This window comes from Malaclemys terrapin, chromosome 14, assembly GCF_027887155.1.
Source record: "Malaclemys terrapin pileata isolate rMalTer1 chromosome 14, rMalTer1.hap1, whole genome shotgun sequence".
Taxonomy (NCBI): Eukaryota; Metazoa; Chordata; order Testudines; family Emydidae; genus Malaclemys; species Malaclemys terrapin.
This window is the reverse complement of record NC_071518.1, coordinates 624,023-651,970: the sequence shown is the minus strand read 5'-3', so window position 1 is coordinate 651,970 and position 27,948 is coordinate 624,023. Positions and strand designations below refer to the sequence as shown.

At 46.5% G+C, this 27,948-nt stretch overlaps 1 protein-coding gene across 2 annotated transcripts; it reads right to left on the bottom strand.

Moving 5' to 3' along the window:
- Nucleotides 1-27,948, bottom strand: IST1 (IST1 factor associated with ESCRT-III). Of its 2 annotated transcripts, none has more exons than XM_054048658.1 (10): nucleotides 27,789-27,948; nucleotides 9,441-9,540; nucleotides 7,857-8,037; nucleotides 7,299-7,386; nucleotides 6,422-6,505; nucleotides 5,899-6,009; nucleotides 5,381-5,557; nucleotides 4,273-4,365; nucleotides 3,005-3,053; nucleotides 1-1,236 (listed from the first exon to the last, which is right to left on the bottom strand). In XM_054048658.1, the coding sequence occupies exons 2-10, from the start codon at nucleotides 9,526-9,528 to the stop codon at nucleotides 1,037-1,039; spliced, it is 1,071 nt and encodes a 356-aa protein (XP_053904633.1). In that variant the 5' UTR covers nucleotides 9,529-9,540; nucleotides 27,789-27,948; the 3' UTR covers nucleotides 1-1,036. The 2 variants fall into 2 exon arrangements, with proteins under 2 accessions (XP_053904633.1, XP_053904634.1); XM_054048659.1 differs by lacking the exon at nucleotides 27,789-27,948 and adding an exon at nucleotides 27,578-27,677.

Here is a 27,948-nt window from a genome sequence, read left to right as displayed (position 1 = left end):
TTATGGTCCTGGACTTTATTAGGAACTAATCTACAAGATACAAACGAATCAAAAACCATTAAAGAAAATCTGTTTGAAAATGTTATGTACAGGTACATTACACAGAAGAGAGCAACAGTCGTCTTCTAAAGGCCTTTCCAGTGAGCAAGAGCAGAACTGGCTAGCGACGGGGTAGATGGAGAATGATGGAGCTCTGCCTACTGATCTCTGGTCTGGCCACAAGCATCTTCAGCTGCGCTGAGTCCAGTGGCACCAATAACGCTGCTGCCAAGCGCCCAACTAGAACCCTGCTCTTTATCCGCTGCTCTGCCAGTGTGCACTCCCAACAGATGCAGGCTGAAGACGAACAGGAGAGACTGTACAGCACTGCCCTCTTGTGAAAAGGGAACAGACCCTCCCACCCAAATAAAGCAGTAAAGGCCACGAAGGACTCCCTGAGAATCCAGTGGGACTAAACCAGGCCATCAGCTTCCTAGATAAACTCTGCAACTGGATCCACGGCGGAGCCAGGAGAATTGGGCAAGTATAAGGTGCAGCAAAACCTCTAGGAAGATCTACTTCTACTTGCCATAATATTCCCCATCTCTGCCTGACCCTTTCAAAAGGGATTTCCATCACCCTCAGCACTCTGTGCCCTATGTGTGAGGTGGGCACCCTCTGGTGACTCTCCATCTGGACCCACACTTGTCATTCTTCATCCTCCCTCCCTCTCCATCCCTGTGGGAGACACTGCAAGAGCCATGGAGAGAACCAGGAGTCAAACCCAGAAGGCAGAACAAGGCTTTCTTGTGGAACTACTGACTGACAGAGCTGTTCCCTGCTCCAGTCTTACCGGATCCCCCACAGTTCCCCTCCTGGAGCAGCAGATACCAGGACAGCAGCAGCATTTGGTATAAGTACAGCAGGAAGAGAGGTCAAGAGAAAGAGCATTCATTTTAGGTTAATACAGGAAACTGATTTCTAGGGGAGTCTGTTTCACAGAGAAGCAGCATGGTCCCAGCTCCCAGACCACACACTGGTTACAGCTGAGTCAGTCTTAGGTTTTCTTCTTTAGCTCTTCAAATCTCCGAGAAAGATCATCAAAATCAATATCTTCAGACGCAGAGGTGTTGGCTCCAGCAGATGCCGCTGGCAATGTATCGGGCACAGATGGCAATTCAGGCAGCACAAAGTTATCATAAATATCTGGAGCGCCAGTTCCTGGCTTTGTAGAGGCTTCTGGCTTAGGCCCAGGACCTGTTTATGATGAGAAACCCAGAATTACAAGCTATGGACAAGTGCTCCTATCCTGGCTCCCCACTCCAGGAAAAGCTAAGGCCAAGCAAACCAGGACACCTATCAGAAAGGCTGCAGAACTCCTACATTTTTAAAAGAGAGCACGCTTAGCACTGAGACTCCTGGCACCAGAAAGCTACCGCAGTGCAGCACAGCATTTGGTACTCCGCTGAACCACACAGCTCCAGCTGCATTCAGATACCCTGGGGAACCCCAACAGGTCTCAGGTGAGAATGATCCCATAGATCATAGAAGACACTTGAAGGAAGCTGCATTCTATGGCAGAACACGCCTGGTCATGGGTGGGTCAGTCTCTAGCCAACAGCTGACATATTAGGAGGTAGAACTCCCTGCTACAAGGCGCTAGTGTAGTTAGTTCTGCAGGTCAAACTGCCCTGAACAATACAGATAAGTCCTGGCATTGGCCACTGTCGGCAGACAAGATACTAGGCTGGATGAACCTTTGGTCTGACCCAGTATGGCCGTTCTTATGCAAGTCCCAGGCCAATGAGTTTCTGAATTCCGGAAGCCCATCCCTTCTGCCAGCCCAAGGAGACAAACGTCACATTCTCCAAAGTGCGCTTCATGTCAACCTAGTTAACTCTCGAATGCCAAGTGAGCAGGGGCATAGGAGCCCAACCCCAGAGCTCCTGTGGGCCCAACCCACACATCAGCATTCACCACCAACTATCTGGACTATCCTCCTCAGCACAGAAAGCTCCACCACACTGTTGGAAGCAGCAGGCTGGAACAGACAAGGGACCCATTTAATCTGGAATCCCATCTCTGCCTATGGTCAATGCCCCTGCTGTGTGTCCAGACACCACTCTGATGGAGGGTGCTTCAGAAATGCACATCGCATCGAATTGTTCATTGGTGGGGAACTGCTGATGAGCTTTTACTCTGAAGCATGTGGGCAGCTCAGAAGCCTTTACAGAATGTGGATCTGTGGTCAGCAGCAAAGCTTTATCACTGCTGCTCATCTTCTGACAGAAGCCAGGATCAGTGCTGGTGTTCTCAAACATCCCCTTCTCTCCTACAACTCCTTGTGCCATTTCCTCTCTCTTCTGCAGCAGAATATGGTTAATTATGTCATTTACAAAGTATTTCCTGGTATCGGTTTAAAAACTGTTGCCTTTTAATTTCACTCTGTGCCCCCTTGTTCTTACGGATTCAGAAGGGAGACTGATCTAGTCTGACCTCCCATGCAGCACAGGCCAGAGAGATGATTCCTAGAGCACAGCGTTCAGAACAACCACCTCTCAATTTAAAAACCGTCAGTGAGGGAGAGCCCATCAGAGCCCTTGGCCAAGTTTTCCAATGGTTAATTACTCTCATCACTAAAAATGTTCACCTTACTTCCAGGCGTAGAGAAGAGGCCAGAGGCGCACAGGGCCCTCTCCTGTATCAGTGATTACATTATATATATATATCTACCCCACTCCTTTCCTTTTACAGCTCTCATCACCTTACTCCTCTCTGCTGGGAACTGAACAGTCTTAGGCTTTGGACTCCCCGCCGGGGAAGCCGCTGGTCCTTTCGGCCACCCGACTCTGAATCATCCCCATGTGTTAGCGCTTCCAGTCTGGACTCACAGCCCGCTCCATTTCTGGGAGAATGTTTCCAACCAGACACATAGCTTCTCTCAGGAGGGAACATTCTCTTAGTGATGCCAGGAACCCATGCCCCGGGCTGTCATTGGCCCCCAGTGCCTCCCTGGCGTACTCACCAGCCACCTGTGCAGAAGACACATCCTTGTCAGTACTAAGGTCATCAACCTGAAATAGACAGATGGTCACTACACACCCAGACCTGACTCCAAGCAAGCAATGCGTGGGGCTGTCCTCCAGGTGTACCTCACCGACCACAGCACCCGCACCACGTGGAGACAGGCAGCTCCCCTCTGCGCTGCTCGGATGGGAAGCAGTCACATGTGAGCCCCAGTGCCAGCACAGACATGCCCCATACATTTCTCTTCCCTTCCTGATACAAGGGGCATGTTCTCCAGCCCAAATGACAAAGCAGCTGTCCTCAGGGGACACTGGAACTGGATAACCAGGATTTATCCAAATGCAGAATTGAAATATTTATCATAAGGAGGGGAAAGAGAAGACAAGCCCCGAACTGTTCCTCTTCGCTCACAAGGCAGGGGTAAGAAGCTAAGCCGCATGCAGCAAGGAAATTCTGGAGTTCCACATGGAGGGATGAAGTCATCCCTCCTTTGTTCCCACCTGATGTGGGGCCAAGGTCTGGCCAGGAGCACGGAGAGAACCCACTCTAGATAATGTCCCATCCAACCAAACCAACAGAACTTGGACACAAAGCTCCAAGCAGCAGCTATTGCATTTCTATGACAAGGGGCACTGGGCCAGCATGCTCAGGGACCGAGCCACACGCCCACCTCCACCCCACTCAGTACAGTCCAAGGACAGATACATGGATGCTAGCCACAGGACAGAAGAAAAGCCATGATGGGGCCACTGTAGCCACACACACCTGTATGCTCAGAAAGGCCAAGCTGAAATCTCCCTCCCTGTCCCCTCAACAACTCGGTGAGGGGTAAGGAAGAGTTTGTTCTGTATAAACCATATAAGCTGGCGTCAGCCAAAATTCTCATTTAAGGTTAAATATTAAATTGATCCAAGAGGGATAAGTCAAACACCAACGGTGGCTGCAGATGCAGACCCTTCACAGTCTGCCTGTTAAATACATGGCAGCTCAGGAGAGTCTGCTACAGATTCATCATCACCAAGGCCATGAAGTGTAACATGCTCAGTGCTTAGAGGCCAGCTCTCCGCCCCAGCCTGTCCAGAGGGGCTGAGTTGGGAACCCTGCACGTGTCGCAGAGTTTGCAATGCAAGCAGCACCAGCCGCTCAGAAACGAGCAGGGTTTGGGAGGAAGAAGTGTTCAATGAAAGTTTTCCTTCCCTCTGGCTTCTGTTCTGCCCTCTTCTCAGGACTCTTGCTGCTGCTTATAAAGAAGGCTCAGGCACTTACAGACTCATATGTTGGGGGAGCTGCTGGGATCGGAGGTGGATGGATGTTGGTAAAAGGCTGGTAAGTCCCCACAGGTACGCCATTGAAGATCTCCTGTAAGCAGGGAGAGGAAAGTCAGCAGAGCCAAGGGTGGAACCGGTGGGACAGTGCAGCAGCTTTGGGTTTCACTGTATCATCAGTGACCATCATCATGTCTGGAAACACATTGAAGAAAACGTCTCAAATACGCCTCAGACACTGACACTGCAGTGGCAAGCCCAGCCTCGGCACACCAGAAATGGTTTTATTCACCAGATCAAATGCCATGGGGAATCCAGTGCCTCCAGGTACTAAAACCTGAACATTACATCTTCCAGTGCACGCAGCTATCCGGCCAAGAGAGGAAAGAATGCCACGGTCCCAGATCCTGAAGCATTCCACCCACATGCAGGGGCCATAGCATGATGCAGGACTCTCTCCGGGAACCTGGGCAGAGACCCTTCCAGGCCTGTACTGAATGGCCAGAGGTTTACTGCCCCAAGCCCGGACACAGGCCCAGGCTATCCGGGCAGAACACACACAGGCGCCAGTGGAGCCTTTGCTGGGAACCTGATCCTGCGGCTGAGTGGCTGGACTGCCTCCCAACTCGCCTGCCCTGTGGAGAGCCCATCAGGCTCCACAGTCAGAGGCAGAACCTTCCCCCAGATGTCTTTCCACTCCTACAGGCTTCCCCTGAAGACCTCTGGTCCTTTCCCCCTCCCCTCACTGGCTTGCAAAAAGTTCCTGCAGGGTCTTCTTTGTGCTCACCACCTAACCGAACTTACCTGAGTTCTTCACCCCATCTGGGCTTAGGGCTTCAAGCAGCTGCTGCACAGTGAGAGCATGCCCCAGTCAGAGACGGGAGAACCCTCTCTTCCCGCAGGATTCTCACTCTCTTAAGACAGAGGAAGATTGCTGGAGCTTATGGAAGGGGCAGTGGGCAACATCAGCCACACTGGCAATGTCTTCAGTCCCAGGCAGTGCCTCTCCCGCAGACATCCTTCAAACCCGCCAGCTAGCAGGCTGCCCCCGCTACTTACGCCTCCCCTTTAGTCAGTGTGTAGGCTCCCGGGCGGCCAGACACACTCACCGGTCCCTTCAGAGGTGGATAAGGCGATGGCATGGGCATAGGCATTGGCACTACTCCATCAGGACCAACCAGCGGGGCCGTGAACCCACCGCCCCCTCCTCCACGTCCACCTTTCTTCATGTCATCTATGAACCCGACGTCGATCAGATCCGCCTCAACACCAGTCGGGGCTTCAGCCTGAGGGGGGAGAAAGGGCTTGTGTCGCTAACCCAGAGAGCCAGTGGCTGCCGCTGCAGTGTCAAGGAGACCCCCCCTCACTAGGGGTGGCACTCGTGCCTGCTACAGCAGCGTATGGGAAGGGGGGAACAAGAGGCAGGGTTCCTGGCTACTCCAACGCCCGCGAGAGACGTGTATAAGGAGCAGATGAGAGGACAGAGCTCACGGCTACCTCAAAGCCCAGGGTGGGGGCTGCTGCAAAGCGCATGGCAGTGCCAGAGGAATGAGGGAGATGGTTTGGCTGTCAGAAGAGTGGCAGGGGAAGATGCCAGCTCAGAGGTCTCCAGCTCTACCCCACTCACCATCACCACCGAGTCAGGCTCATAGGGCACGTTGTAGTTCTTCGCAATCTCAATCAGGTACCTCTCCACCAGGATTTTGGGGGGGGCCTCCACACTCAGCTTGTGCATCAGCTGGAACACAGGGACAGAGCCATCAGCAGCATGGCAGCGGCCAGGAGCTGGCATCCCTGGGCCGGCACGCAGCTGTTGGGCAGCTAGGTGCAAGGGCTCCAGAGTGAGGCTGCCCCCTAGGACAGGGCTGCTGGAGAAGACTCTGCTCACTGGTCTTGCTCCTCCAGCTGCAGCCAGCTGGACAGGAAGTGTCGGCCTGCTGCGTACTTCATGCCTCTGCAAGTCTGCGCCCCAGACCTGCCCCAAGCAGCATCTCCGTAAGGGGGGCTGCTTGCGCTCTCTCAGCTCTGAGTACTGCCCAATGTGACACGCACCCTGGGAACAACCCAGGCGATGTCTCCCCGAAGCAGCGTGTCTGTATGTGACATGCAGCCCCCACCCTGTCCCTTAGCCTTCTCTGCTAGGCCATTACCCTGTCATTGACTGTCCCGATCTGGTTTGTCCTGCATAGCTTGCCATACTCCTTGCTGTACTTTGCACACAGTTGGTCAGCAACCTGCAGCGGAAAAGAAATTCTGGAGAATTTGAGCAGAACAACATAGTTTCATAGAGTTTAGTACCAGCTCATCATCTGACTTCCTGTTTATTACAGGCCATGACATTTCCCCAGGTACCCCTATATTGAGCCCAGTGACTCTAGTCACACTAAGCCATTTCAACTTTCAGGAGACTAAGATCTTGTGTGTCACAGAAAACAAAAGAGACTGAGGTGCACCAATGCCAGAGGCCTCTGCAGGGCAGAGAATTGATTAGATCTGATATATCCAGATGATTCCAGCAGGTGATCCGCACCCCAGACTGCACAGGAAGGCAAAAGCCCCCAAAGGTCCCTGCCAATTGAAAATGGGAGAAGATTCCTTCCCAACCCCAAGTCTGGTGATCAGTTGGCCCTGAGCATGTGAACAAGAAACACCATCCAAGGAAAGATTCTCTGCATGACCTCGACGGACTCCCAGGCTGTCCTCTCCCCAGCTGCGGCCAACCCCCAATGCATCAAAAGAAGGTAAAACAACCAGAATACATACAAAGCTTCCTCCCCACAATTCCACACACACCTCAACTCCTGTCCATGGTGGCTTTCGCACTGGTGCGCTCTCATTCCCATGCCCTGGGTGCCCCAATCAGTCACCCTACTCTGACCCCAAGGGTGCAGTCCTCCCCACAGAGATTCACCCATCTCTTGTTCCACACAGCCCAGGCTGGGAATATAAACCTCTGCCGCAGTCAACAGTCCCCAGCGGCCGGGGAGACTGCCCCACAACCAGCACTGCAGACACAGCTGTACTCACAATTTTCAGCTCGGCCACTTCAGACTGTAGTCGTGGGGCAGCCCAGATTAGTGTGGAGACGGCTTCCGCCAGGCCAGTGTCCAGATCCCTACAGAGACACGAATCCGTAGCTTACCCACCAGCTCTGCTGCTTGTGTGTGCAGCTCCAGAGCTGCCAGGCCTGAGAGGAGCGGACAGTCTGCCTGAGCCAGGGCAGATCTTTAGGGGTGTGTCTACACTGACAGCTGGTTTAACTGTGGTGTAGACATGAAGGCTCAGGCTGGAGCTTGGGCTCTGGGGTCCTGCGGGGGGGTCCCAGAGCCCTGGCTCCCCCCAGGCCTGCACACCTACACTGCAATTAAACAGCCCCTTAGCCCGAACCAGCTGGCATGGACCAGCCACGGGGTCTAAGCGCAGTGTAGACAGATCCTCAGAGGGCTCAGCAGCCTGACAACCCCAGCCCCCCTCCAAACTATGGGAAGCCCATGCCAAACTCTTACTCTAGATAACTCCTCCCCAGGTCCCAGCAGGTTCTTCGCCCCCACTCCCCCACAGGTCATTTTGTATTCAAGGTCTTACTTCATAGACTGAATCAAGCCGAAGCGAGCTAAGAGCAGGTCACAGTACAGCTCCAGGATCTCCATGGCCTCCACTAAGTAGTCTTCTCGGATGATGTGCTCCACACGGATCCGTGCTCGTTCATCTTTCCCTGATGCCAGGTAATCTGCAATCTCCTTCCTTGCCTTCTGGGCTAGCTCAGCTACAGGACAAGGCATGAGCGCTGGTTACCCAGTGGCCAAGAGCTGCCCTGCTACCACCAGCATTGGAACTCATCTTATTCACTAGCTCCTTCCTCTCCTCTGGCGATGGCTTTGTGGAGCCCTCTCCCATCCTCACCAAGGCCTCCCTACTCTGTCACACTCAAGAGCACCAGTTCATTTGGACAGGGACCAGGGATTCCAGGCTTTGGGTGCCGTGGGCAATAATAAAAATGGGGGCACTGAGCATCCTTCTGCCCGAATGTCTAGGGAGGAAGAGCATGGTCACCCTGAGATTCCACCTCAGGGCACAGAAGCTGCCCCCTGCACTGCAAGCCCCAGGCTGGGGGTTAAAGGCCATTGTGCCAAGGGAGGAATGATCACTCACATAGCCCTTGAGCTTGCTTCAAAAGTACCAGCCCCTGCATCTTGTCAGCTCAAGGTCCTGTCTTACTGGTCACATGCCGGAGAGAACTAGTGGGGAGACCTTAGGACAATCTGCACCTTCTAGATCTCATCACCCCATCTCAAAAAATATATTGGAATTGGAAAAGGTTCAGAAAAGGGCAACAAAAATGTTAGGGGTATGGAATAGCTGCCGTATGAGGATAAATTAATAAAACTGGGACTTTTCAGCTTGGAAAAGAGACAACTAAGGGGGGATATGATAGAGGTCTATAAAATCGTGACTGGTGTGGAGAAAATAAATACGGAAGTATTATTCACTCCTTCTTATAACACAAGAACTAGAAGTCACCAAATGAAATTAATAGGCAGCAGATTTAAAACAAACAGAAGGAAGTATTTTTTCACACAATGCATAGTCAACCTGTGGAACTCCTTGCTAGAGGATGTTGTTAAGTCCAAGGCTATAACAGGATTCAAAAAAGAACTAGATAAATCCTTGGAGGACAGGTCCATCAATGGCTATGAGCCAGGATGGGCAAGGAGGGTGTCCCTAGCCTCTGTTTGCCAGAAGCTCAGAATGGGTGACAGGGCATGAATCACTTGATGATTACCTCTTCTATTCATTTTCTCTGGGGCACCTGGCATTGGCCACTATTGGAAGACAGGATACTGGGCTAGATGGACCTTTGGTCTGACCCAATATAGCCATTCTTAGTTCTAGGACACCCTGGGAACAGGGCACGATTTAAGCCCTGAGCCAATTCTATTTCCAGGGAAAGCAGAGCCCCAGATACGTGGCTCTGCAGCTGCCTACATCTTCCCTGCCCCAGTCCTCAGCCTCTCAAACACTGGAAGTTTTACAACAAGATGGAAACACCAGCTGTGGGAGCAGGGCTGGCACAACCAGCTGGGCCCAGCTAGCAAGAGCGGCGAGTGCTGGGGTCAGGCAGAGAGCACGGTAGGGTTGGCCCTGCAGCTACCACCACGAGATACCCACTTTTCTTTTTCTCCAGCAGTTTGAGGCGATTGATAACCAGGCGCAGGTTGACTCGCAAACGCTCGGCCTTGAACCCGGAGCCCAGCATGACGTCCAGTTCCTGCAGGAAGAAAAAAGGAGGGTCACTGGGTCTCCTGCAGCCCTCAAGTGTCCTCGCCAATACAGCATCACCTCCTCCAGCTGGAGAGCTGCCCAATTCGCCAAACTTAGATGCCTGAAAGGCATGAACAGAACAAAAGCCTCTGTTCTGCAGTTTGTGCTACAGCCCCCTGGAGCAACCAACCCTTCCTCTTCAGGGCACTCCCACACTCCACCTCAAGTGGAATAATCCTGCTCCACAGGCCTGGGAACAGGAGTTCCTTCTGAATGGACTGGCTTAAATCACCCATTTCAATCATGAACAAGGCCCTACTTGAATTGCAGGATCACTGTCAAATAATGGCAGCTGAGCTGCAGACAAGACATGGAAAAAAATCACAGAAAAGTGATAATGGACCTTTAACTGCGGTAATTTGGAAAAGCCGGAGTAAACCTATTTGTTAACGAAAAGTTTTCTGGAACAATATAAACACTCAAGTAGTATGTTATACCTTTGAATTTTTTTGATAACCAGACATTTTGCTTCAGCTATATTACAGCCAAAAAAAGTGACCGGCACAATATAAAATTCAGAAGACAAAGTCTTAACACAACTGCTTTAGAAATCAAGTTCAGTCCCTTTAGTCTTTTACATTTACAACCACTGAATGTTAATGCAGTACAGCCTGCTACAGTAGTCTCCATCATGCCCTGTCTTTGCTTTGGGAAGACCTGTCCGTACCGAGATACTGCACACTCAGCATCCACAAAATTACGCAAGATTGCTAGTGGTAGCTTTGCTATCCCTGCTAACTCTGGAAAACACTGTAGAACTGCAGCTAAATCCCCAAACTCTTCAAGATAATTTAAAAATGTGTATGAGAAAGCTGTGCTTTAGCTTTACGGCTGAATATAGGGATTGCCTCCAGAGGGAGCCCCTGCACTGATAACACATTCATTTGTTTCACATCTAAGGGCCCGACTGATCAGTGGATAGTAATCGATCTATCGGGAATCGATTTATCACGTCTCGTCTAGACGCGATAATCGATCCCCGAACACGCTCCCCATCGACTCTGGAACTCCACCAGAGCGAGAGGCGGAAGCGGAGTCGCTGGGGGACCGTGGCCGTCGATCCCACGCCGTGAGGACCCAAGGTAAATCGAGCTAAGATATGTCAGCTTCAGCTACGTTATTCTCGTAGCCGAAGTTGCGTATCTTAGATCAATCCCCCTTCCTCCCCCACAGTGTAGACAAGTCCAAATACCCAAACTGCTGTTATAAAGGACAGTGGGGGCTGGGTGAACCTTGGTCCTTGCTTAGCTGGTCTGGCAACCCACTCCTCAGTGTTCCAGTCGCGTTCCTTCAGTTTCCTGTCTACTGTTTCCTTGAACACTCCTTGAAAAACCCATTCTGCTCTGCATCTTCGCTGTGCTTTTCTTTTGCATTGAAGTCTGCCCAGTGTGTCAAATCCATTACACTGTTGGGCGATTGATGGCTAGAAAGAACACATCTCCAAAGATTTAATGGTTTGCATCAATGGTTTGGCATCAATGGTAGGATCCAGGGATGGGCTCGGTATAGTCCAAGGTTCGCTAGTGTGAAGGGCATTATACTCAGGGCGTACTGTATTGCCAAAGCTACCTAAGTTAAGGTGGGAAATACTAATGGGGAAGACCTCAAAATACTAATGTTGCAAACCTCAAAATGTATGTAAAATAGTGGACTGTTCAAAGTAAGCCAATAAAAATCAAAATTGCGGTGGAAGCCTAATACTGCAGGATCTGCAATATTGCAAATGAAGTAGGGCCTTAATCATGAATCCATAAGCAGGAAACTGATTTAAATAAAACCTTTTAATCTTGTTTTGTATTTGTACTTTATTTTCCAAAGGAAAAGCGGACTCATTGTTGGGTACCCATTCAAACACAATGGTTTACAACTCAATTTGGTGATAATTTTTGCTAGCCAGGAGGAAAAGCTATATTGATACATTTATTTTTAAGCAATTCTGTAGCTTAACATTCAGATTCATGATTTTTACTTTATGTTAGAAAATGGTGAATGACACTTTTCTTATTAACTAGATTAATTTGTCTTTGTGATGGGTCAAGCTCTATTTAGATGGAAACTGGGATTCAATCAAAATTGCACGTAACCAGCATTTTTAAAAACTGGGTTTTCAGTAACTACCTTATACCCAGCATATTAAATATTTGTATTTAAAACTAAATGATTAAGCAAAGGAAGCATTATCTTCAGTTAATGAACTGAACTCACTGTTTCTCATCACCATGTCCTTTAAGATTTTAGCACTAGAAATTCTTCTCTCTCACACATCGTTTTTATTCATAGATTGGAAAAGGAAAACCAGATTTCCTGCTTTTTCAATTCCACATCTAGCTCGCTGAAAATTGAGAAACAGTCAGGTTCAGCTTGGTCTGCTGAGAAATCCTAAAATCATAGGGTTAGAAGGGACGGCAAGGGTCAGCTAGTCTAACTCAGGGTCGGCTCCAGGCACCAGCTTAACAAGCAGGTGCATGGGGCAGCCAAGGGAGAGGGGCGGCATGTGTGGCAATTCGAGGGCGGCAGGGCCCTCACTCCCTCTAGGAGCGAAGGACCTACCGCTGAACTGCTGCCCCCGATCGCGGCTCCCCCCCCACCCAATTGCCACCGCCGGTCGCAATTGCAATCGCGGCTTTTTTTTTTGCTTGGGGCGGCCGAAATGCTGGAGCCGGCCCTGGTCTTACACAGAGGTCTTCCATGGGGTACATCAACTCATCTAGATATTTGTTTAGTTTTACAACAGGATACAAAAAAGCACTAGTGAAGTCAGTACCAACTAAAATTTCACAGACAATTACTTACTTATACTGCTCTGTGTACTATACACTGAAATGCAAGTGCAATATTTATATTCCAATTGATTTATTTTTATAATATGGTAAAAGTGAGAAAGCAATTTTTCAGCAATAGTGTACTGTGACACATGTATTTTTATGTCTGATTTTGTAAGCAAGTAGTTTTAAAGTGAGGTGTAACTTGGGCATACGCAAGACAAATCAGACTCCTGAAAGGGGTACAGTCATCTGGAAAGGTTGAGAGCCATGTTATACCAATAAAAACTAGCAGGATCTTATTAAAGGGGACAAGATAAAGATGCCACATTTATTATAATTTGATTTATGACCAATAACTAATATCTTAATCCTTATACACACACACACATATACACACTATACCTAATATCCACACACACACACACCCATCAGATGTTCTGCAGCTGCTGCATAGTTACCAGTCCTGCTTGAGTCTGTGGCTTGAGTTTGCAGCTTGGGTTCGTAGCTTGTGGCGGTAACTGGCCAGGAAAGCCGGGCACAAGGACGAGCTGGGTCTCTGTTGGACATGCACCGATGCCCTTCCATGTTGGCAGCAGAATGTTACCTTCTTCCAAAGTTTTCCATCTCACCCATCCTTTTTGTAGGCTTTAGTTTGAATCCAGAGTCTATAGGTCTTGCTGTGTCACGCTGCCTCTGGGTTTGGTGATTGATCACCCGTCAATTGCAGACATGACTTTCAGCCTTGGACCGGGCTTTGATCTTCCTTCTATTGTACCTTTTCTTTTTAGGGTGGATTCTTCTTACTTTGTTAGGGCTCGTCTGCATCTTCAGCCGTTGGTGTTTGAACTCTATTTAATCAGGACAGGCTGGAGGTTGATTCCATCATCCATACATACCTCATTCACACATCTAAACTAAACTAAACTAATAAGATTACAGCAGGGTTTGCAAAAATGAAGGTTGCAGCAAGCCCTTACAAAATGGAGTAAGCATTTTAAAATGGGGTTTGAATTACAATATGGCAAACAGTGAACAGAAGTTACAATATAGACAAGTGTAATAAATGGTGAACAGAAGTTACAATACCGAAACAGTGCAAGTCTTAGTGATTTAAGCAGGAATTGGATTGATAGTGAAACTTACAAAGGCAGCTGACTGAACAGCTATGGCTCTTAACAAGCATCTTAATTGTTAATTAGCCAGTTATTGGGGTAACCGGTTTTATGAATGAATATTGTTTCATTCATAAAACTTTACTTATGAAGTTACATTAATAAAGTGAACAATTAAAAACAATTTCATTTATCAGTTCTACAGCCATTGGTCTAACCCCTGCCAGGATGCAGGATTTTGATAGAGAAAATCTTCTCTCTGCAGCTTTTTTTTCTTTTTTTTTTTTTTTTTTTTTTTTTTTTAGGACTGGAAGGGACCTCGAGAGGTCATCGAGTCCAGTCCCCTGCCCGCATGGCAGGACCAAATACTGCCTAGACCATCCCTAGTAGACATTTATCTAACCTACCCTTAAATATCTCCAGAGACGGAGATTCCACAACCTCCCTAGGCAATTTGTTCCAGTGTTTAACCACCCTGACAGTTAGGAACTTTTTCCTAATGTCCAATCTAGACCTCCCTTGCTGCAGTTTAAACCCATTGTTTCTGGTTCTATCCTTAGAGGCTAAGGTGAACAAGTTCTCTCCCTCCTCCTTATGACACCCTTTTATATACCTGAAAACTGCTATCATGTCCCCTCTCAGTCTTCTCTTTTCCAAACTAAACAAACCCAATTCTTTCAGCCTTCCTTCATAGGTCATGTTCTCAAGACCTTTGATCATTCTTGTTGCTCTTCTTTGGACCCTTTCCAGTTTCTCCACATCTTTTTTAAAATGCGGCGCCCAGAACTGGACACAATACTCCAGCTGAGGCCTAACCAGAGCAGAGTAGAGCGGAAGAATGACTTCTCGTGTCTTGCTCACAACACACCTGTTAATGCATCCCAGAATCATGTTTGCTTTGTTTGCAACAGCATCACACTGTTGACTCATATTTAGCTTGTGGTCCACTATAACCCCTAGATCCCTTTCTGCCGTACTCCTTCCTAGACAGTCTTTTCCCATTCTGTATGTGTGAAATTGATTTTTCCTTCCTAAGTGGAGCACTTTGCATTTGTCTTTGTTAAACTTCATCCTGTTTAACTCAGACCATTTCTCCAATTTGTCCAGATCATTTTGAATTATGACCCTGTCCTCCAAAGTAGTTGCAATCCCTCCCAGTTTGGTATCATCCGCAAACTTAATAAGCGTACTTTCTATGCCAATATCTAAGTCGTTGATGAAGATATTGAACAGAGCCGGTCCCAAAACAGACCCCTGCGGTACCCCACTCGTTACGCCTTTCCAGCAGGATTGGGAACCATTAATAACAACTCTCTGAGTACGATTATCCAGCCAGTTATGCACCCACCTTATAGTAGCCCCATCTAATTTGTATTTGCCTAGTTTATCGATAAGAATATCATGCGAGACCGTATCAAATGCCTTACTAAAGTCTAGGTATACCACATCCACCGCTTCACCCTTATCCACAAGGCTCGTTATCCTATCAAAGAAAGCTATCAGATTGGTTTGACATGATTTGTTCTTCACAAATCCATGCTGGCTATTCCCTATCACCTTACCACCTTCCAAGTGTTGGCAGATGATTTCCTTAATTACTTGCTCCATTATCTTCCCTGGCACAGAAGTTAAACTAACTGGTCTGTAGTTACCTGGGTTGTTTTTAGTTCCCTTTTTATAGATGGGCACTATATTTGCCCTTTTCCAGTCTTCTGGAATCTCTCCCGTCTCCCATGACTTTCCAAAGATAATAGCTAGAGGCTCAGATACCTCCTCTATTAGCTCCTTGAGTATTCTAGGATGCATTTCATCAGGCCCGGGTGACTTGCAGGCATCTAACTTTTCTAAGTGATTTTTAACTTGTTCTTTTTTTATTTTATCCGCTAAACCTACCCCCTTCCCATTAGCATTCACTATGTTAGGCATTCCTTCAGACTTCTCGGTGAAGACCGAAACAAAGAAGTCATTAAGCATCTCTGCCATTTCCAAGTTTCCTGTTACTGTTTCTCCCTCTTCACTAAGCAGTGGGCCTACCCTGTCTTTGGTCTTCCTCTTGCTTCTAATGTATTGATAAAAAGTCTTCTTGTTTCCTTTTATTCCCGTAGCTAGTTTGAGCTCATTTTGTGCCTTTGCCTTTCTAATCTTGCCCCTGCATTCCTGTGTTGTTTGCCTATATTCATCCTTTGTAATCTGTCCTAGTTTCCATTTTTTATATGACTCCTTTTTATTTTTTAGATCGTGCAAGATCTCGTGGTTAAGCCAAGGTGGTCTTTTGCCACATTTTCTATCTTTCCTAACCAGCGGAATAGCTTGCTTTTGGAAGAGTCTCCTGCTGCTAAAAGCTGGCTTAGCACTCACTCTTGTTGCATGCGCTTATCCAGTTACCTCCACCAGTTCAGTTGGTTTGGCTTTCTTTAAAATTTCTACAGCAAACATGTACTGCTTGAATAGTTTAGGCCACAGTATCACAGAACGGTAGGGCTGGAAGGGACCTCAAGAGGTCATTGAGTCCATCCCCCAATGCTGATGAAGGGCAAAATAAACCTAGACCAGGGGTTCTCAAACTGGGGGTCGGGACCCCTCGAGGGGTCGTGAGCTGTCAGCTTCCACCTCAAACCCTGCTTTGCCTCCCACATTTATAATGGTGTTAAATATATAAAAAGGTGTTTTTAATTTATAAGGGGGGGGGGGTGTCACACTCAGAGGCTTGCTATGTGAAAGGGGTCACCAGTACAAAAGCTTGAGAATCACTGACCTTGACCATCCTTTGGAGGTGTTCTTAAACACCTCCAATGATGGGGATTCTACAACCTCCCTTGGTAACCTGTTCCAGTTTCTATCCATCTTTATAGTTAGAAAGTTTTCCCTAATAACACACCCCAACTTCCTACCCTCTGTCAGTCACCTTTCCTCATATTTACCCTTAGGCTTTTGTCACCTTCCCCCTTTGAACCTAGTTTAAACTTTATAGGCTGTCCATTTCAAATTTAAATTTCAAAATTGATTTTTTTTAAAGAAAAATGTATTTAATGTTTAAAAATATATATATATTTAAAAACCTATTGGTATACACCCTGGTTTAGCTCCTCCCCATCCCAGTCACAGCCAATCACCTGGCATCTAGGAGGAGGAGGGACTGCAGACCTCCATTTTCTCTGTAAACAAAGTGAACAATGATGAATAAACTCCACTAAGATAGACAATAGGAGGTGCCTTAGAGTTCCACCAATTTGTGATTGGCAGGACAGCACGTGTCTGAGCAATCAGTGGAATGAAAGGAAAAGCCTCTCTGCACAAGTCTTGGCCATTTTCATTATGAAGGCATCATTAGCAGCAGGTAAGGTTGCCTTGAGTTGTTTGGTTAAATGAGGTTTCAATTACTTTGTTAGGGATTAAGAGTGGGGTTTTCAGAAGCATTTACAGTTGTGAGGTGCCAGTTAGGCCCCTCACTCCCTTAGGCCCTATGAAAATCGTAGTTTAAAACAAATGTTTATCAATCATAATCACACCACAATGAGTGACTTTTGTCACCGATTCCGCTTCCAAGGCCAGAAGAGAGCACATTGGTCATCTAGTCTGACCTCCTGCATAGCCACAGGCCAGAGACCTGCCCCACAATAATTCCTAGAGTAGATTTCTGAGAAAAGCATCCAATCTTGATTTTAAAATGGTCAGTGATGGAGAATCCACTGGTAAATTGTTCCAGTGGTTAATTAGCATCATTGTTAAGAATGCCCTTCCTAATTAGAATGTTTTAGCACTTGAAACGGATGTTAAATGAAAAGCTGAACAAAGTCTTGTACATAGACTAGGGTTGGTTTTGGGCTTCCCTCCCAAAAATTAGCTGTTAGCACTATGTGCTGTAAGAGTTTCTAATCAGGCCACAGAAGCAGATATACAATTACACTCATCAAATCTTTGGTTGGCCTTACTAAGGCCATAGAGTGGGAAAGAAATATAGCTGGCCAGGCACTCAGGAGGCAACGTTTGGTCCCAGAGAACAGCCGCCTTCCTAGCACTGTATGAAGCTCACAAGAGGAGCTCTCTATGGACCTGATTCAGGAGCAGCTTCATCACCACACAGTGATCTTTCCAGATCTTTCCAGACTACCGCACCCCTCTCAGAAGGCTGATCTGTCTTGCAGACCCCAAGTTTCACCTAACTTAAACTACTTACAAAAATCAGACAAATACAAGTGTCACAGCACACTTACTGAAAAACTGCTTACTTGCTCATTTTTACCATACATTTATAAAATAAATGAACTGAAATATAAATACACCTCTACCCCGATATAACGCGACCCAATACAACACGAATTCGGATATAACGCGGTAAAGCAGCGCTCCAGCGGATCAAAGCAAGTTCGATATAACGCAGTTTCACCTACAACACGGTAAGATTTTTTATATTGGGGTTGAGGTGTATTGTACTTACATCTCAGTATATAGAGCAGTATAAACAAATTCTATATGAAATTTTAGTTTATACTAACTTCACTAGTGCCTTTTATGTCACCTGCTGTAAAACTAGGCAAATGTCTAGATGAGTTGATGTACCCCCTGGAAAACCTCAGTGTACCCCCAGGGGTATGTATACCCCTGGTTGAGAACCCCTGGCCTGGAGAAAGACCTCTCTCTTTGCCCTTTGGTAGATCTCCCAGCACTTAGCTAAGCCACTCCTTACAATCTCGTCGTCCTGTAGGCAGACCAGATTCTTCAATCCACAGACATGTTAGGGAGTGTACCTGGCCTTTGATATAAAGTACTTATAATTAAATAAAGGATGTTCCAAGAAAGTGTTCTGTTAGCATGGAGTTAAGCAACATTAGCAAAAAATGCAATTCACGACCATGCCTGTTAACAAAATTGAAGCTTTGAGAAGCATGGGAATAATCAGTCACGGTAATATAGCTCAGAGGCACTCAAACAAAGCCCTCGCTGTCAGCCCACAGAGGTGGAGGATCACCTGGAATTAGTACCTTCATTTCCAGCTGCTTCTACTGTTGGACAGACTCCTCAATGGAAGAGAATGAATATCTGTAGATTCAACTAAACAAGGAAAAGCCAATGTGGCTGGCCCCACTAGGGGTCACAGCTACATAAGAGAAGAAATAGGAAGCATCCACAGATATATGAGCTGCCAGCCAAAAGTGGTAGAGGAATGTCCAGGGAACAAGAGACCCAGATAACTAAACAGGAGGATTGGGGGCAGGGCATCCTGGGACAGCCAGAGAGAAAAATATACAGAAGAGCCTACAAGCATGTGCCTGCAAGTGTGTGTAAGGGGCTGGAAGAGAACATGCCAGAGGCCCAGATGGAATGAAGACCAAAAGGAGATACTGAATTTTCATTAGACATTTATAAATACTTTCTAACTATCACTTCTCCCTGTAAAAAGCTGCTATAGCCACAGGATGATGTGTGATCCAAAATGGTACCACACAACGAAGGTGTCAACAACCATCGCTATATCAAGCGTGGTACATGTGTAAAAAGTTAGAGAAGCTCAGGATTGCTAAACGCTATATTCCCAGTGCAGATCAAACATTCTGTTTTAAAATGGTGTGAAAAATCACATTAAACTTTTTATTTAATAACGGACCACTCGTTAACACATTGAACAAACTTTAGTATACTACTGAAATTTATTTGTACAAGATAAATATGGTACACCTCTACCCCGATATAACGCGACCCGATATAACATGAATTTGGATAGAACGTGGTAAAGCAGTGCTCTGGGCGGCGGGGCGAGAGGGGGGGGCGGCGGCTACGCTCTCCGGCGGATCAAAGCAAGTTCAATATAACGCGGTTTCACCTATAATGCGGTAAGATTTTTTGGCTCCCGAGGACAGCATTAGATCGGGGTAGAGGTGTACGATAAACACTTACATATAGTTAGAATATAATTGTACAAAAAAATTGATTAAAAACAATTTGTTTTTAAATATAAACCTGTTTCAAATTATGACCGCCTATGCTAAGACCCAACCGTACTATAATCTATTAAATAAAAAAATTCCACCAGTATGTGTGCTGCTAAGTTTTAAAGAAAATCAAACCACTGAAACTGGTGACTGACTAAGCACCTGGAATCAATTTGCTGATTTGATAAACCAGCAGAGGCTACTGCTGTCAAAAGCTGCAGCTTCAGAGAGAGAGAGAGAGAGTATTTTCTTCATTTTGGTTTATTCAACTAGTTCAGTTCAATGACTAGCTCATGCAAAGTTAAGAAACCAGTTGGGAGTTGATAAAGCAGAAAAGGTTATTTTCCTCTTCCAATATAAGAATAAAAGCTAGGTGTGAGAGGATGAGATCTGCTAGTTCTAAAATCTTAATGGATGTGATCAGAGACAATCACTTCAATACACTAATTGGAGAGAATACCTCCTTTCTTTAAGAATTCAGTTTTAAATGCAAAATACATTTTGATAAACATTTTTCCTTATGTATCCAAGGTAGTTTTATTTACCGAATAAAAAATAAAAAATGCACATTTTGGATTGAATTCCAATTTCGATCCAAATGGAGCTCGACACAAATCATAAGCATAAAATTATTCATTCAGGAAATAAGAAATGCATCATTCATCATTTTCTAACATAAAAATGTAAACATTAAAAGAATCTGGATAAATGTATGTTAAGCTATATAATTACTTAAGTAACTAGATATAATGTATTGTCCTGGTTAACAAAGAACACCTGGTTTTGTGTTCAGACTGTATGTAGTTAAAACATGTTGACTGGGAGTGGTTACGAACCAATAAAAATAAACTTTTCTTTGGGGAAATAAAGTATAAATGCAAAAAAAAAAAAAAAAAAAAAAAATCCCCCAAACCAGCCATTTAAATCACTGATTTAAAAATCAATCAACGCCCCCCTACATTATTATAATACGTGGTTATGTAGTCATAGTTACTACAGATATTAGCAATATATACAAACATATTTCAATATAAAGTACAGTGAGATCTGTACAAAAGTCCACTCATGTAGGCAACTCTAATCCTACCACAAAGTATCCCCAAAATATGAGTAGTTTTGTTCCTCCTTTGTCAAAAGATCACCTCTGCTAAGCAACATATTTCGCTTTCCTTGAATAATTGTTTGAGTTTCACCTTTTTTTTTTTTTTTTAAATTGAGGCACTCTGACTTTATGGTGATGGGTGTGGCATGGATTACAAATGTAAGTAACAAAAAAACGAAGGGTGATGTTTGTTGATTGGTAACTATGTCAGTACAGGCTGTTTCTGGAATGTCTAGTAGGAATTTTCACAAGTGTAGATGTGAAAGTCAGGTACTGAAATTAAGTATCATAGAAACTAACATCTTCAAGACTAAACTCCTTAAAGTTCATACATACTCTTATATCCATTCTTTTATGGAAAGCTTTTTACTCATGGGAAAATTCTTCATAGCATTTGTACTTATTGTTACATAACCATAACTTTCATTTGACATGTTTTTGGATGGGAACGGTAATGTGAGTGTGAGGAGTTAAACATCAGGAAGAACTTAAAGTCTAAGCCCCTATTTTCAGGCAAACAACTTGCCTTAAAAACTTACTCTTTGGGCTGAGATTTCTTACGCTGTGTCTCAGGGCAGAAGGGAATTTGTTCAAAAAAAAGTTGGTACAGCTTTTTGCTGTTGTTTAGGTGTTCAGGTTGGGAATCAGTTTTCACACAAGACATTTCAAGTTTTTTTGCACTTGGATAAGTTATTTTTAAAAGGTTCAAAGTTTGCCTGCTCCTCCCTGCTATGAAGAACGTGGCTTTGCCACGCAGGAAAAAAAAAAAGGTTGCAAAATGAGTTTACTGACAAGCAAAAAAATAGTGTCCAGAACAAAGCGAACACTATTTATCTTCCTGATTTAAGGACCACATTGGGTCCAGCTATCCAAATACGTTCACGTAAAGGTGTCAGTGAGTGAACAGGTTTTGATCACTCATTCTGCTTTTTTTCAAACCTAAAACTTAAATTAAAACAGAACTGCAACGTTATGGGTGAGATTTGTACAAGCAGAGATATCAGAATTTTTAAAATTATTATTCACAGAGATATCACGATGAGCCACCTCGCCCTTTCTCAGGGCTTGAAAACTCTTGACAGGCAAGTGGATCAGCTTGGTTTTATACATACTAGAGGAGAAGTAGAGCAGCACTAGGGGCTGCTGCTCCTTTCCCTATAGGGAAGGAAGGAAGGAACTCTTTTAGCTGAAAACAGCGCAGAGGGGAGAAGAAAGAGGCGGACATGTTTTATTAACATAGGGTTTTGCATTTTATAGAAGTCAGATGAACAGCAAGCAGCACAAGTGCCGGGGAGCCTAGCCATCCTGTCACAATAGCATCTCTGTGCTTTGCTCAGCTAGGACTCCAACTAGCCATATTCCAAAGCAGGGACAGAGACTAATGCAATACAGACCAGACAGCATACAAGCCTTGTGCTCCCATCCCCATTCTTCAGCACTGGTTTAACACAACCCCTTGCTATGTCACACCTAATTTTGAGTGTAAACTCCCCAGGGGCTTGCCTTTCTTGTTGCCTGTAAAATGCTGCACACACAAGGCTAAAGAAATAAAAAATAAGGAAGTCCTAAGAACAAAGGTACTGTCCAATGATTTCTGTCTTCCACCCTTTATCTTGTCTATGTAGATTGTAAACCCTTCGGATGGGGTCTTCTCGTACTCCAGGTTTGCACAGTGTCTAGTACAATGGGGCCACCAAGCACTACTGTAATACAAATAATACATTTTGTATTCACAGCACTAGCACCTATAAAGTCTAAGATGTTTGATGGAGCAGAGAGCACTCTTACCTCAGGAATAGGCAAACTGAATCAGACAGATATTCCTTTCTTTAAGGAAAGTCGTAAATTATGATGCCATGTCCACAACAATCTGTATCCATCTTAGATACTTATCTGGCCCCCATCCCTCCAGCATCTGAGCACCTCACAATCTGAAAATATTGATCTTCACAGCACCCTGGGGGAACACATCACAGAATCATAGAAATGCAGTGCTGGAAGCCACCTGCACCAAGGCAGGACCAAGTAAACCTAGGCCAATCCTCACAGGTGTTTGTCTAACCTGTTCTTAAAAACCTCCAGTGAAGGGGATTCCACAGCCTCCCTTGGAAGCTTGTTCCAGAACTTAATTACCCCAATTGTTAGAACGATTTTCCTACAACCTCTCTCTCGCTGCAAATTACACCTATGACCAATGTTCCCTCTAATTTTTTCCATCTATGTGCGGAATAAATTTTGTTCTGTGCACCAAGGTAATGTGTGGAGGTGCACCACCAGTAGAAACAAAAAACCTAGATATAATATATATTTTTAAAAAGTTACCATAGCGATAATTACTCCAGCCAGGAGAGGTTAGGCATTTTAGAACTCGCTACTCAGAGAATTAAATTTAATTGTAAGAGAGAAATAAATATGAAATGTATTATTTTAGTTTTTTTGACTGGTCTATGCATTTTGAAAGACTAAAATTACAGAGAATATATGCACATTGCAGGAAGTACCAAGATGTAACAACAACAATACAAGAGTGAGTGAGCGAGTGAGAGCACGCGTGCTGGCTGCTGGGGAAGTTTCTGAGAGACGCTGTGCACAGTCTCTTTAAGGCACTCACTGAAAGCTCCCCTGCTCTGCGGAGATGGGGTACCTGGGTAGGGGAGCCAGTGAGAGAGAGATTGTGTGCTGACTGCTGGGGAAGTCTATGAGGGCCGTGCGCTGTCTCTAAGGCCCTCACTCACCGCCCAGAAGGCTTGCTCAGACCTCAGAAGCTCTCTCCTGCTTTGACTCCTGAGCCCTGTCCATAGGTATTGGAACTAAGGGTGTGGGGGGTGCTGCAGCACTCCCTGACTTGAAGTGAAAAGAACAGGAGTACTTGTGGCACCTTAGAGACTAACAAACTTATTTGAGCGAAAGCTTATGCTCAAATAAATTTGTTAGTCTCTAAGGTGCCACAAGTACTCCTGTTCTTCTTGTGGATACAGACTAACGCGGCTGCTACTCTGAAACCTGTGACTTGAAGTGGTTTCCATTATATACAGGGTTTACAGTTTGGTTGAAAGGCTCTCAGCACCCCTACTATAAACATTGATCCAGAGCCCCTCTCCCCTGCTCTACAGAGATGGGGTATGGGGCAGGGGGAATGGGACACCCTGACATCAGCACTCCCCTCTTCCCCCCACTCAGCACAGCCAGCAGGAGGGTCCTGGGAGCAGCTGGCCAGGGGCTCAAAGCAGAGGGTAGAGCAACATGGCAGCAAAACAGCAGGGGGAGAGGCACCTGAACACACGCTACTGGATGTGCGCAGCTCTGCTAATCAAGTGTGCGGCATTTGACTCACTCCTGGGCAGCCCTCCGATTGCGCAGCTTAGACGGAACACAGCCCATGACTCCCTGTCCTGCCTTCAGTGAACATCGATCACTGTCCTCTTTACAACAGCCCTTTTTGGTTCACATTTCCACTTTTTGTAGGATTCCTTTTTGATTTCAGGTCATTAAAGAGCTCCTGATATAGGAAGGTAGTAAGAGGCCACTATTGCTCTCTCTCTTTTGCACTGGGATAATTTCCAGTTGTGCCTTTAATATGGTCTTCTTGAAAAACTGCCAGCTCTCCTAAACTCCTTGTATTTTCTTCCCATGGGATTTTTTCTACCACATCCCTGAGTTTGTTAAAGTCTGCTTTTTTTCAAGTCGATTATCCTTGTTTTGCTGTTCTTACTCCTTCCTTTGTCACACAAGACCAAGCTTAAAGTCCTGCATCATTTATAATGCAGTAAAGGGGATTCATGGCTTTTAATGCTCTTTTCCCTAAGTACGTGGAGGGATTTACAGATTTTCTAGTTTCTCACACACCTATTATTCCATTAAGACCCAAACTCAAGCTTCTGATATTTTAACAAAACCCTCTTGTCCAATAGTGATGAGCGTGGTATACATACTTGGAAGATTTGCATAGTTACCAACTGACAAAGTTTTAAATTCTGAATTTTTTTACAAGCACAGCATGGGTCAGATTTCAAGGAACAAGGCAATAAACTATCTCTGCAGCTCAAAGGGTAATTCCTCCTGTTTTAGCACCTGCCTCTTATTCCACTAGGTGCAACTCCCATAATGGACACAAATCAATGTTTTAAAATAATTTTACATTTGATATTTTTAATTTAAGTTTACACTTGTTTTAAACTTACAGTTGAATGTACAGCCATCTGCTTTACAGGCAAAGTGCCCAAACCGTTTCATTATTTAAATGAACTAGGCAATTCAGTCTGACCATCTTTAGGAAATGCTGCAAAATCTTCCTCTTTGGAAAAAAAACTTTGCATCATAGCAAGCATGAGTCTTAACATGGATATCCCATTTGATCAAACACCCGCACCACCACCCAAACGTCTGTAACAGACCAAACAACAAAAACAAAGCGCCCCGAGCAGACTTTACCTCAAAAAGGGAGGAGGAACCAGTCCACTAGGGACTTTGCTATTGATATTATGTGGAAGGTGCTCAGTTACTATAGCAATCGGCTAGGCTATAAAACCTTAAAATAGACACATTAACTGACAGAATAAATTTTTCAAAAAGTACGTACGAGATTTAGGAGCTTAAATCCATTGATTTGGCTCCACGGTCCCTTAGGCACTTTTGACAATTTTAACCATGGATCCTTTTCAGTGTAATATATGTTAAGTCAGTTTCTTTCATTGTCACTACAGTCTATATGTATGTAAGACACATCATACTGCATAAGTAGCAATGGCTTATTACACAGACAATGTCAAATTGAAATCTAGCCAATTAAAAAAAAAAGTTAAAAGTAGGCTCCGGTCACAGGCATGTCTGAGTCCCTGCCAAATTGTCATTTTGCAGACAGTTTCCTAAAGATATTTTTCTCTTCCCTGATGCCTGTGAAAAGTCCACAAAAACAAGGGAAACAGTGAAAGTGACTATCAAACACACAAAGTAAAATTAATTTTCCCTCTAATCTTTTTCAGTTCTAACAGAGGTTGCTGATTGCCCAGAGAGCCGGCTGGTCACACGGTGCTAGTGCCTCATTTCCAGCAGCTGCACTGTATTAGAAGATGGCTAGACTACAATACCTTCCTAATATTACTTTTACATGTAAACAATTTTATAGGGTTGCAAGTGAGAGTGGGTGAATCCTGCTACTAAAGTTTGGGAATCCTTGAGTTATATTATTTTTAATGTTACTTACACCAATAGTAGTAAAAGTGTTCCGACAGATGCAATGTTTCAGTTGACAGGGTCTCTAGACACTATGGATTGCTAGGAATAAGCAATGGTTAATTACTGAAAATCATTTTATCCATCCCTCAAATTGTAAAAGATAGGTCCCTATATATGTAGTCTGGATTAATTGTCTATTTCAGATTAAAATATGGGAAGTAACTAGGCTTCTACCATTTCCCTTGATGGACTATTCCACAATCTAACATATCTCAATGTTATTGTCAACAATACACAGTCAATTTTTTTCCCCCAGTTTCATTACATCACTCATGAATCACTTTTTACGTCTTTCGATAATTTCATTTCCTCCTTGATGTTTATCTTTGTCACATGCTTGTAGACTCATGTTTTCTCCCACTACTTACCTATCAATTAACCAACATACACACATGTAGCCCATTCCACATTTCCTCAAATCACTTTTATGCTCTTCTCTACAGTTTCTCAAATCTGTCAATATCTTTTGGTAATGAAGTATCCAAGAATTAATCACATTTAAAACTCCTGTAGGTGATGCAAAATTTCTGGTATATTCCATCCCAGATGCAGATGTATTCAATGGAAGGTTAATATATGTAAAATGTTTAAGACTTATCTAGAGTTTCATAAATAGTATGCACACGTTTTACAGACAAATGAGGAGGAGACCCTATGCTGAATATCTTAAAATGTAAGTTAAGACAAAAATAAACGATAAAGAAGTAGAGCTGAAAAGAAAGATAAAAGTGTAAAGGCATCTGCCTAACCAACCCTTGGGGTGATATCAAAAATATCTGAAATACTATTCCCAAGTAGCACACAAATATTCCAACATTCTGGTTTTACTAGTTTAGTATAATGTTATGCAACTAAATCATCCGATGGACGAACTGGACTTCAGCAACTGGAAGGTAAGAGCAGGGAAGAGACCAGGGGTGCTGCAGGTGCCGGGGACACACAACCACAATTACTCAGAGTAACAGACGGGGACCCTGCTCAGCCTCTTGCCCCTCACTTTCCGCGGGGAGCATTACAGAACCTGCGGCTGGACCTGGCAGGGGAAACGCCGCTACCTCCAGGCCCGAAACACACACTTTGCTCCCTCCGTAGGGGCCCTGCGTTGCTGCTGGTCTGTGCAGTGCAGTGATCGCCCAGGCCCCCCGATGCTAGGCGCGGTACAAACACACCGCCCTGGCCTAGACCTCCCGCGCCTGGACTTGGCCAAGTGGTTCCCAGCCTTGCTTCGTCTGCAGGCCTTGCACACACTTCCAAGGGCGGGGCGGCCCCGCGTCGGGACCGGGGGGGTGGGGAGGGGGGGGGTGGGAGCGGCCCCGCGTCGGGACCGGGGGGGAGGAGGTGGGAGCGGCCCCACGTTGGGACTGGGGGTGGGGAAGGGAGGGTGGGAGCGGCCCCGCGTCGGGACCGGGGGGGAGGGGAGCGGCCCCGCGTCGGGACCGGGGGGGAGGGGAGGGGAGCGGCCCCGCGTCGGGACCGGGGGGGAGGGGAGGGGAGCGGCCCCGCGTCGGGACCGGGGGGGAGGGGAGGGGAGCGGCCCCGCGTCGGGACCGGGGGGGGAGGGGAGGGGAGCGGCCCCGCGTCGGGACCGGGGGGGAGGGGAGGGGAGCGGCCCCGCGTCGGGACCGGGGGGGAGGGGAGGGAGCGGCCCCGCGTCGGGACCGGCGGGGGGGGGTTGGGGCCACCCCCAGACAGCGGGGCAACAAATCCTGCGCCGGGGGGGGGGGGCGGCAAAGGGGGGCCGGGGCCGAGCCGGGGCCGGGGCCGAGCCGGGGCCGGGGTCTCGGTCAGACGGGCCCGGAGGACGCGCCGAGCGGGGTAACCGCCCGCTGCCCCCACTCACCGGCCGGGTCCCCGCGACTGGGCAGCAGGAGCCAGGCGCCAAAATGGCGGCGGCGCGCCCGTCACACCACCGCCGGCCGGCGGAGCGATCCGCGCGAGCGGGACTCGTTACCGCGGCGAGGACGCGGCCGCCGCCCTGTGTCAGCGGCCGCGCTGGGGCAGCAGGAGCCTGAGCCGGGCGGGGGGCGGGGGGGGCTCAGGCACTACTTTACCTGCTGGAGGGACCGGAGCTGCCACTGTCCCGACCGTCCGTGGAGTCACTCCGCCGCCCGGGCCCCGCCTCCCCCGAGCGCGGACCGACCCCTCCGCGCTCCGCCTCCCGGCGCCGCTTCACCGGCCGGCGACGAGGTTGAGGGGCGGGGCCTGGGGGAG